Source organism: Echinococcus granulosus, assembly GCF_000524195.1.
Source record: "Echinococcus granulosus chromosome Unknown EG_S00051, whole genome shotgun sequence".
Classification (NCBI taxonomy): Eukaryota; Metazoa; Platyhelminthes; class Cestoda; order Cyclophyllidea; family Taeniidae; genus Echinococcus; species Echinococcus granulosus.
In genome coordinates, this window is record NW_020170431.1 from 320,357 (window position 1) to 332,185 (window position 11,829).

The 11,829-nt window shown below is 41.3% G+C and overlaps 1 protein-coding gene across 1 annotated transcript; it reads left to right on the forward strand. All coding sequences in view use genetic code 11, as the record gives it.

The window, feature by feature from the left end:
* Positions 1-4,361: 4,361 nt before the first annotated feature.
* EGR_06129 (hypothetical protein) lies at positions 4,362-10,319 on the forward strand (the record flags this gene model as incomplete). The annotated part of the gene is made up of 7 exons (XM_024495378.1): positions 4,362-4,385; positions 6,015-6,109; positions 6,486-6,607; positions 7,850-7,900; positions 9,369-9,499; positions 9,550-9,613; positions 10,165-10,319. 7 exons carry the CDS (start codon positions 4,362-4,364, stop codon positions 10,317-10,319), a joined length of 642 nt encoding a protein of 213 aa, XP_024350209.1.
* Between the last annotated feature and the right edge of the window lie 1,510 nt (positions 10,320-11,829).

Here is an 11,829-nt window from a genome sequence, read left to right on the forward strand (position 1 = left end):
ACCATTGTTGTCTGCTTTCCAGTTTAACGGTATCCGGAGTGGATATTTACTCCAGCCTCGGTAGTTACCTTCTACGTCTTCGAAATTGAGAGCTTTGGTTTTACTTGGAATTTAAATTGAAGGCATTGTTTTAACAGTCTTCCAGTTGTGAGTCCTCACGGACAGCCTCGTCAGGCACAAACTCCTATTGAGTCGTCAGAGAAGGCTCTATTTACCGGGGCTGTGGAGTCTTTTGAAGGTTTAACTCTTGACAAGCCAGAAATTTCCTAAATTGTTTCACATTCGGGAAGCAGAAGCGCGATGTTTTAACCGATAGATTTGACTAGGCATTAACCACCCTTCCTTGTTTAGGTGCAACAAGGCCGAAAAAGCTCAAGAAATCAAACAGGTAAGAGCATATGATCTGTTTTTCAATTTCCCAAATTGTTTTTTCTCATTGTCTTTGTTAGCGTTGTAGAAAGTTACTTGCACCCTATGAAGCGCATCGGTTATTCCAAGTCCAAAAGAAGAGTAACCTTTTCACTAATCGAGCACGAATGAAGCAATATAGTGAGGTGATTTGCTAAGAAAAAAAAACTTGTCAGTCTAACACGCCCGTCCTTTAAATTTATTTACACTTATTGTGCATTTCTTGGGTATATTTTAGACAATTCGAAAAAGGCTCCTCAAATCGGTTCACAATCTGTAGCAGCGGTATTTTATCCGTGCTTGCTACTTTTCTCTCCCTCTATTATTCACCCAAATGCACTTCATTTTGGGGTCTGTAGCCCCCCGCCTCCTACATTAATTCATTTGTCAGCATTCATGAGAGCCCTCCCCCCCCCCCCCCCACCTTGCTCTGCCCCCATGTCCCAGTGCATATTTGTTTCTTTTAGTGTGATGCCACATTCGTTGCGGTAAATAGAAAATTACTTCACGTCGTTTCTTCTCCCCGCCCTCTCTCTATCTCTCTCTATATCCGTCCGCAAAAAAGAGACCTCTTGTACTTGGTTTTTCAAATTTCTGTAAAATCTCTCCCTTTGCTCCTCGTGACCCATTTTCCTCTCTCTGGTGAGGATGAAGCGGAAATGGTAGCCGGGGTAACTAGAGGCGAGAGAGAGAGGGGGGAAAGGATTCGCATGAAAAGTTTTGTAATGAAGTTTTTTTTCTCCATTACTGCTCCACAGGAGTAATAAATGCTCAAATGTGAGTGTGCCGCGTGGGCATTTTTGACTGACACGCTATTTGACCTCGTCCTGGGGTAAGGGTGGCTGGATTAAAAGGTACAATTGATCTCGAGAACTGGCGTTCATGACTTGAAGGTCAAATTACTTGACAGCGTCGCGACGTTTATGCCTACGGGTTGGAGATAAGAAACTTGGGATATCGTGAATTAATTGCTATTTTTGCGGCAAGGGAAAATGAAGACAAAATTTAGCCCCTCCGGTAAAAGAAATAAGAATGAGATAACACTTCAGCTGACACCAACAACTGAGGTGATTTGGAGGATCAGCATTCGTTGTGCCACGTGGAGATGACACTCTGACCTTGCGTGACACCCACACGTCACACTTATTGATTACGAAATGGAAATGAAGCATATTGGAAAGAATGAAAAAAGAACAAAACTGGTACAATGACACTTCAAGGTTGAGAAAGGCCATGCTCTGACACAGACAACGTTTGTCCCTTCCGGCGAAACCCGACATCCAGGTCTAGCCCGATCCGCTAACCTCAGACACGTCAATTCTGTTTCCAGTAACCAATCAGCGAATAGCCCACCATTGCCAAAACAAGCCAGTCCGGCGGACTTATTGATGTGACTGGCATTTTAGTGATATATCCAAGGAAAAGGTAGGAGGAGGGGAGGGTAGATGGAAGGAAAAAAGGCGGAACTGCAAAAAAGGCATTGTTTTTAGATTTGAGCAGTTCGTTGCTACTGCCAACGAGGTACACTTTTGTTCGAGGAATAAGTACTTGAGAATGGGGTATCGTGAACACTTGTGTGCACCTTTTACATCCTTCAATGTAGGCTTGGGGGCTAACCTATTGACATCAAGTACCAATCAATTATTTTTTTACAACGAATGATTATGTACCAAAAAACCTGAAGTTGTTATAATATTTGATTGGAAGGCGCTGCGGCCCTTAGTAATGACTAGAAGAGATGACAACCCCTCTTTACAGATGTTTCACACAGGGATCTCAGGGATGTCTGAGTAGTCGGCGCTTTGTGGCACCCTCACGAGAAAAAAGCGAGAGTCATGCGCTGATTTTCCTTAAGGGTAAGGTGATTTTTGACCACGCCTAGGGAACGGAATTGTGCGAATCACTTGATTTAACCTACTTGGGACAATTCGATACTCCACAGGGAGCACATGTCATCTGCCAATCACAGCTACCAGGATCCTATGCCTAAAAGCTGAGTCAGCCGAAGCTGCCACATCAGGCTGCATTTGGTATTCGTTCCTCTGTCCACAGTGTGGAAGGCTCTACTAAGGATATTTGCGAGTCCTTTCAAACGGTCTCGCCTTAGTTGTAAACCACCATAGAGGGAAAAAGCTGCTATACTAGATGACTGTCAGAAGTGGACGTTCAGGTTTCGCACCTGCGTCGAATTACGAGTCACTCGAACCGGGATGGTTGGTTTACTACTAGCGTCAAATGTAGCGGTTGAGGCCATCGTAAATAAAGGTGGATCAGCACCATTCCTTCGTTAAATAAAAATGGCTTTATAAAATTTTTGTATGAGGTAAATGTGCATGTTGTACCTCCATTTTTATAACTAAGAGTTAAAAAACTGTCGCATTGCACCGAGTGTCTGGTCGCTGAGACCACACTTAACAGATTTGTTGCCAGTGTCGCGCCAATGACACATCAACTGATGCATGCGATACAGTTGTGACACTCCGTCCAGACATCAATCAGGTAAATTCACTTAATAAAGCGACCAAAAGACAAATAAGACAGAAACACTGTTTGGGGGAAAGAAAATGAAAGCGTGAATTTGAAACAGATTTTCACTGCAGATGTGTGCGTGTGATTTCGTGCTAGACTGTCCCCGTTCTGACGGGTCATTGACCACTTGAACGGAAGTAACTGGCTATCAATCATTGCTAATCACCTTCTGGCAGTATTGCATATGCAAAACTACAGACATTTAATTGACTACACCAAACCCGCTCCCCAGTAACCTCGATTTCTGTTCCCCTTTTATGATCCAACTGCCCAGATGATGGTAATGCAGGGAATGGAAGATGAGGCAGCATTGCCCTTCCTCAAAGGAGAGGACATTCTGGGTAATTTTTTACACAACTTCTGAGTTATACGGTCTCGAGGGCATAAAATTTGGCCGTAATGGTTGTTTGGTCTTCAAATAGTAAATCTTTTCTTTTGCAGTCCACCATCCACACATGACACACAAGGCAAGCAGTCACCCGGAGGTAAAATTTATGCGTGACTCCGAAATTTTTTGGTTGTGAGTGGATCGCTTGGGGATAACTAATGACGTGTTCATTAGCTTAGAGCGCCTGAACATAAAATCCACACAATTCCTCATTGTACTGGGGGTAAAGAGCACCTTCCTGACTGTGATATTATGCAGATTTTAGTAGGATATTACCAAAGTTAAATTATTCTTTACCACTTCAGGAAGGTGTGTTCTGCTAACGCATGGTGCACCTTCCCCAGAAGTTGGCTTCCGAGGCTTTGGAAATAGACACAAACACCTTTAATAAAGCAGATAGACTCCAATCACGCCCACCTCTGTCAAGCAAGCTGTTATAATGAGAGTCCAAATGGAAATGAAGGTAGTAACACAGAGCCTAAATCTACTTCTCCTCTATAACAGAAAGCGGGCTTCTCACTTCCCACAGTCCTCATCATGATGTGATGGTGGTCTGTCAAATGTCCTTCCTACTGACAGCCCAGCGGCCTATCCGCGTGTTCAGAGCAAAAGGCGGTGCGAGCATTACCTTCAGGGAGGGGCTGAGATAGCCCAGTCGGGACATCCACTTCGAGGGCTACTTGGGTGATAACCAAATCAACATTCACTGTGCAGCAGTGAGGTCTAACGACAAGTAATTTTAGAGGTGTAAACTAATGCTTTGGTTGAATTACAAAGAAGCAGGAATGCCTTACTGCCTTCTAGCAGCAAAAGCCTGAGCTAACACCTCGCCCACTTGTGATCTCTACACCCGCAGGAGAGATGAATAATTCATGGTCGCCCTTTCACCTGAATTCACTTAAGTGAGTAGCACCAACTGTCAGGGGCGTTGGACTAATTTATTTGGCTGGACAAATCTCCTTCCATTGAATGCAGAGCTGCCTAATTGAGCATAAGTGATGTGCATCTCTCTTCCTCCTCTCTCCCATGCACCCTGATGAAAGCATTTTCTGTTTTAAAAGTAAAATTCTTTTGCACCAACTCAATATTTAACAATTATTTTTTGCCCATTTCTTTTCAATAGTCTTTGTTTTATCGCACTGTCAAGGCGTTAAATACTCCGTTTAAATTAACAAACACGTGGACTTTAAAATTAGAGATTTAAACAAGAACGAACTAATGTACCTTTAGAAATTACTTTATAAAGTCAAAAGAACGAGTTAAAAAATTAGAATGTCTCCTTCCAAATTTGAAAAAGGGCACTCCTAAATCTAGATGTGACTAAATGCACCGCGCGACGCGGAATCGCCTTCGAGGGAAATGCCACCGAACGTGGACTTGAAGGCGAATTCAAAGGTTACACAGCATTACCGTAAAAAAAATACACCCCTCCAACTCTTCATGAAATATCACTAGTGGAAAGAAAATATTAAAAAGAGGTTTAGCTTAGGCACTAGATGGAACAGTTGTGGACATTGTAGAGCAAGTCATGGCATTGTGTACTCAGCGGCTGGAACTCGGAACGAATGACGACAAAAGTGCGTTCATCTGTTTGATTAGGAGATTACCTTTCGAAAGTATTGCAGCGCTGCTGGGCTCCCCTGAAGTCGTGATGGTTTGGGACGATAAGGCAGAAAGGCTAAAGGGGTGCAGCCACGGGCAGGAGATCATACCGCCGCGGAGACCGGACTAAGGGCGTAGGTGGGTGAGCGATGCACATCTTTGATGGAATGAAACAGAACTGCTAGGATGTATGTACTGGTGGTGAAGCATTTCAATCCCTTTGAGGGACATTAAGAGATGTGAGTCTAAGCAAAACCTTATTATAAGGTTCACAAAGGGTTTGCTATCTGACTTTTAACAAAAAAACAGGACCGGATTGACGTAGAACCAGCGTGGTGACCTAGGTGATGGGAAAATTTAACCTGATGTCACTCTGATATACCTCAATGAAACAAAAAGTTGTAAAGTGGTTTCTTCTCTTCTCCACCCTCCTCCCCTCAGGTAATGAAATGTTTGAGACAGAATTGCTATAGTATTGCCCGTAAAATTTCAATTTCTGGAACAAATAAAAAAGTCTCCAGTTTTTTCGAGGGCGATCTCCTGCTAATTTCATTAAACTTTGAAGTAGTTACATGGTTTCCTTAATAAAATATTCATCTAAAAGTCTGTGCCTAAACCATCATAAATCACTTTAAATGAGATCCACAAAAATGACCTTCACAACAGCATTCCACAGTTGCGAAGGTAAGCATCCACCTCCCTCCTTCCCTACTAGACTAGATGAAGGTCACCCCAATCGAGGGATCATGTCATTCACGCTGCAATCAATCACTGAAAGCGTCCTCCGTATGAAGGACATTTAAGATAATTTAAAATAACCATGACAGCGTTGTTTACTTTAAGCAGGCTTTTTAAGCTAGCCAATCATCCATCTCCATCACTCGGGTCAAAGAGTGGCCCGGACTGACGAATGCCAAAGTTTTGATGCCCAAGTGAGGAGCAAAATTTGGCAAAGATGACTTCAAGAATTAGCTAATCGTCATTAGCAGGGGAAAAATTGAAATAAATGCAAAAGCAAAACTTAAAAATCAAGTTCTATTCCTCCGATTAGACAATAACAAAGTTTTTGCCTTGCAGAACAAAATAGGTTAAAAAATTTTTTTCTGTCACTTTGACTCACGATCCATCGGATTCTCCGGACCCTCGTTATCAAGCAATGGCCAGATCAACACCTTTGGAAAAGTCTTCTGCTACGACTGTGTGATACGGTGATAGCAGGAGTTGGGGACAAGGCTCCTGATTGCACTGGCAGGAGAAGTCCTTTGTAAAAAGCGGCCTCGAGACTTGTAAGTCACTTCACACTGTTTTCTCCTAACACGGACATTACAAACTGAGGTGAGACCCAAACAGAAAGACAAAGCTGTCTAAAGTATGCAGCTGGGTGGTTGAAAGATGGTATCCATGGTAAAATATGGTGTTAAATGGCATCCCCGTCTATAGCTAGCTCATTTGTCTAACTGGTTTCGTCATTAGGCGAATTCCTCCTACAATCAGCGATTGGCAGAAAGATGAGCCCCTTTTGCCTGATAAGCTCAACTTTGTCGTATTTAGGCCGTAGGACAAAACCAACACATAGAATAACACAGTCTCTTAGGGCTAATTCTAAATATAAACTTTCCCCTTTGTTGATAAACAAAAGGTGCCAATTTTTGAAAAAAAGTTGGATTAAAGCAAAAAGAAGTAAGGGAAGGAGAAAATGAGTAACACGCCACCAATCTAGCAGTAGAATGTAGAGGGTGTGTACAAATAACTCGCACTTCGGCTCTTCACCTTCATCAAGAGCCTTCGAGCAGGAGCCCGAAGGCCACTCGGCAGAGCAGAAGTACAGCCCGTGGCGATTGAAGTACCCGCGTAGTCAAATATGCACACACACCCAGCTAAACAAGGCACTACGACACTATATTATTATGATAAATAAGTTGCAGGCTGCGACAGTCCTTCCACCACCACAAAGTTGATTGCTATCGCTGTTGCATGTCATGTCCAATTATTCTCACCTTCCCCCCTCCTCCTGATTTGGCAACACACCGTCGCAAAATTAGACACCATTTTAGTAGACTCTTGAGTTTCGCACATCACCACCGTCCAAAATGTGACTTCAACCTCATTAAAGCAAAAAAATCACTTTTTTGGTGAGGGAAGACGGGGTGGGGGGAGGGTGTTGGCAGAATCTAGACATCTGTGTTTGTGCGACGCAAGTACCACACCTAAATGGCAGACAGTTTACTATGAAAAATTAGCATGAGGTCTCCACGAGTTGTTAGTTTTTAAAAATCTTACACCATTACCAAAAAAGGCATGTCTCTTGCTTCAAATAAACATTTTGGTGCAAAGTCTGTTAGCACAAACATCCTGCCAACCACTTGGACAACGAGCTATAACAAATCGAAAAAAATTAGTCTCCTTTTAAGCACTTAAATAAATCCTAAAAATAGGAAGGTTAAGAAGATTTTAAAGCGTGGTAAGTTTTAAAGGCCTCCTATTCCTTGGCTGTGCATTAAAACAAGAGATTACCGGCGGCTTTGTCTTAGAAAGGCGTCAAGTCAGAAGTGCCTGAAGATGGCAGGTCCTGACCAAAAACAAATATGCACGATTAATCTACTGGGCTTTATAGATTTCTAATAAAGCGCGTCTTTTTTTACCCAGAAAACGAGAATGACAATTAAGACAAGTTTGGACGATTCGATTAAACAGAGGTTTCTGCATTTCATTTGTGAGGGAGGGAGAGTCCAGTCGGCAGCCTGTTTCGAGTACCCTCTGTGGCTAAATTTAGCAGATTCCAAAATGGCACACCTATTTAAGCAAAGGACAGATCTCAAATGGCCAAAGGAGACATTTTAGGTGTTGGTAATGCGAAGAAGATTGTGGTCGGAGGTAGCTTTGGTTTGAGGGTCTTAACTTCTCAAATTTTGAAAATTTCAGACCTGGAGTACACGGGTAAGCAGAAAATTTCACAATCATCTCTTAACAAATGTAACGTCTCAAATTCTTCTTAAAATTAAAAGAAGTTATAATACGCGGACAGGGGATGTATTACCACCGTGCGGAAGGGCTTAGGGGCTACCGCCATTCCGCTCAGCTGAGGTACGGTGGCGGAGCCTCAAAGTAGATCGCTATCGCTGCCGCATGTCATTGCCATTTATTCCCACCTTCCCCCTTGATTTGACAACACACTGTCGCAGAATTAGATACATTTTAGTAGACTCTATGATTTCTGCATCGCTATCGGCCAAAATGTGACTTCACCCTCATTAAGGGAGAAAAACCACGACTTGCTCGGCAGGGAAAGGATGGGTTGGCAGGATCTAGATGTCTGTGTTTGTGCGACGCAAGCGCCGTACCAAAGTGGTAAAAAGACAAGTTTTACCATGAAAATTTAGCGTGAAATCTCCACGGTGTGGTGATTTAAAAAACCTTGCTCTGTATCCAAAAAAGATACGTCTCTTACTTTGAATAAAAATACCGGTGCAAAGTCAGTTAATGAAAACACCTTATCAATTACTTGGACAAAGCGATATGACAAATTGAAAAAGTTTGTCCTCCTTCCAAATCATTAGATAAATGCTAAAATATGAAGATTAAGAACTTTTTAAAATTAAGTTAGTTATAAAAGCCTCCCATTTCTTAACTATGCATTAAAACATCCAGTTACCAATGTCTGTGTCCGAATTGATGCACTACTTTATTAGGAAAATGGCCTACCTTATAAAAGGGTGTCAAGTTAGAAATGACTGAAGATGACAGAGCTTGGGTATACGTAACACAAAACTATTAAACTTTCCAAATTTCAAACAAGGCGCCAATCCACCTCATGAAACAAGTTTGAATTGCTCAAATTCAATAGAGTTTTCTGTATTTTATCTGTGAGGGAGGGCGAGCCTAGTCGGCGGTCTGTTTTGAATACCCTCTGAGGCTAAATTCGGCGGATTTAAAAATGGCGCACCTATTTTAGCAGAAGATAGATTTAGAATGACTAAAATGGACACATAAGGCGAAATTAACACACGGAATATTGTAACTTCGTTTTGAGGGACTTAAACAACTTCTCAGATTGTGAAGATTTCAAACAAGGAGCACATAAGTAAGAAGACGATTTCACAATCTTTCCCCAACAAACATAGCGGCCAAAGTTCTTCCTGAAGCTGAGAGAAGTCACAATACCCGGACAGGAGATGTATTGCCGCCGTGCCCCGGAGGTCATTCCGCCCAGCTGAGGTACAATGGCGGAGCCTTTGGTGCCCGAGGAGTTAAACAACTAAAAGAAGCATTGAAATCTTTCCTAACAAAAATTAAAATTGCGTTTTTACTGCTGCCGTCTCAGGTGCCTCATTTCGCACCAGTCTTGACAAGATTTACCGACTTTGTAGTCGCAAAGATAATTTTGCACATGCTCACCTACCATTTTTAAACCTTTAAATAAATAATTTGAAATTTCGAAAAGGCTTAAAAAGCGGAGAGCTTTGTAGTAAACTTGGGTGCAAATTAAAAGTCTATACTTCCCAATGCGCATGGAAAACTGTACCGAAATACTCGAAACAAGGCGAATTATTTCAAAAAATTTATTTGTTTAAAGTAAGCTTCTGTCCGAAAGCATTATCGCCTGAAATTTCCATAAATTCAAGACGGAAAATATTTTAAAGTTCGCTCTTTATGGATTCATAAATTTGCGTCTACATATATATATATGTAAGAGCAGAGGAAGCATGGAATGTTTATTTTATCCCCCCTTCTCCCCCGAAGTGGAAGCTATAGTGCTTTGGCAGTGCTACGTCAGCAGCAGACACTGTCGTTGTGGTTGTCGTATTGTTGTTGTGGGCTAGCGCGATGTCCAGGCCCGTCTACTACGAAAGTAGCCAGGATTTTGACCATTTTGTCAAGCATTTTGGCATTCCAAGGTGTAACCGGCCGCTGTACGTGAGGTGAGGAGGACTTTCGCAGATGGCTTCAGCAGAACATCAGAGGCAATTCCGAACAAGATTTAGCACATTGTCTGCTCAGATTGAAGTATCTCCCAATCGGCAGTTAAGGGCTACGGTAGGAAGCTGCAAAGCTAACCTCCATAGTACTCCCACGCCACACTTAAGGAGTCTTAAAGATGCGACATCCCTTGAGAGGCGATTGTCGTCCAATTACTTGGCCATTTTTTAAAACTCTCACTTCTCAACACAATACAAGGAGTGTACGTGTAAGTGCTTAGATTGAGGCAAATTAAATTGTTTTAAATTCTACATTATAAGTACTTATTCCAATTCATGGTGGCAAGAATTTAACAACTCAGTCCTCTTTGACCAAACTTAAAACAACGGAACTACAAATTAGTATCATTAATTCTTTTAGCAGACAGCAAATTTCTCAATCACCTAAAAATTGCCCCAATTTTACTAACATTTAACTTAGAATAAAACACCCACTTGTCTAAATTTGATCACTTGAATTTGAAAGTTCAATTACATGGGACAGCATTTTCATTAAGGAAAATTCCAGATTTACTACAAAGTCATGCAGTTCCAACTTTTGAAAACGTAACATACTTCACTTTTTTAATTGTAGTCAGCCCCGAATTTTCGAACACAACTTATTTTATTGAAAAGAACAGAATCTTGCAAATAAGCCGCACAAAATAAAACACCACTTTCTTCGCTCTCTACTCAGTGCCAAAATAAACCAGCCATTAGTTAGTTTTTTTCTCTGTATAATGTAAAGCCGCTCTCTAACCCTATTTAAAATTTACTCAGTTCTCACATCAAAGGACCAAATTCCAATTCATAAAATGGCACTCAATATCTCAAAAATTCTTAAAAATATTTCTAGCTCGCCTTAGAACCATGAAATAACCCTTTTAGTCGTAATTTTCTAAGGATGATCTCATTTTGAACGGAAATCAAAAGTCATACATTTTCGACACCACAAAGTCGAAAGTCTGGCTTTGTGGGGATGCAAATAACTGCTCACTTAAACAACCAAAAAACTGAACTTACAGCTCAATTTGAGTATATTTTTATCAAGGCGAAACGCCCATTGCAAAATTTCTAGGTTTTAAATTTTTTAAAGGAATCATCGAATGATTTTGCTAATCTTAAAAGAATACCAAAAATATTTGTTTAAAGCAAACATATTAAAATAGTAAAGTTTTTAATGCCAAACAAAATTGTTGCGGAAATTGTGAGCTTTGATCCAGTTTAAGTTATTACCAGTATATGCTGTTTTCGTAAAAAATATAGTTTTTCTTTCAAGGCATTCGGGCGTGACAGGAGAACAAAAATAATTGTGGAGCGAAGGATAGGCACTTGCCCACAAGCACACCCAAAGCTGGAGTCTCGTGGGCAAGAAAAGGGAAGGCTGAAGGCTTCTTTATTTGCTGTCTAACTCAAAAACGCGGTCCCCGCGAAGCAATAACCTCGGTTCAAACAGTTTGACATAAATAATGCGCCAGCGAACTAAGTGACAGCTTCATATTAATTCTTTTCAGACTTGGAATTGTTGTAGGGGCAGACCCAAAGCATAACATGTTATCCCAGCCAAAGTTTTCATGCAGCTCTTATAATACCGAGGAGGTGTTTCCGCTAGACTGTAGTGCTTTTGTGATTTGAGAAGAAAGGATAATTTTTGGAGCACAGAAACTGAATGATTACTAATACTAAAGTAAAAAAACCTTTTTGGCCACTTGCTTTCCATTTGATTGTGAAAAGTTTGGACTCACCTGATAAGCCTCACTAGAACTTGATTTAAGCTGAAATTTATAAAAATCTGTGGTTTTAGGCGGTCAGACTTTGTTTCCATTGGCTGAGTAACTAGTGATACCTCTAATACATCACACCGGTTTATTATTTCAAACCAATGCAAGTAAGTGCCTTTCCTTCAGGCTTGAAATTTTGTCATCAACGAATCCCACAACAGGCTGG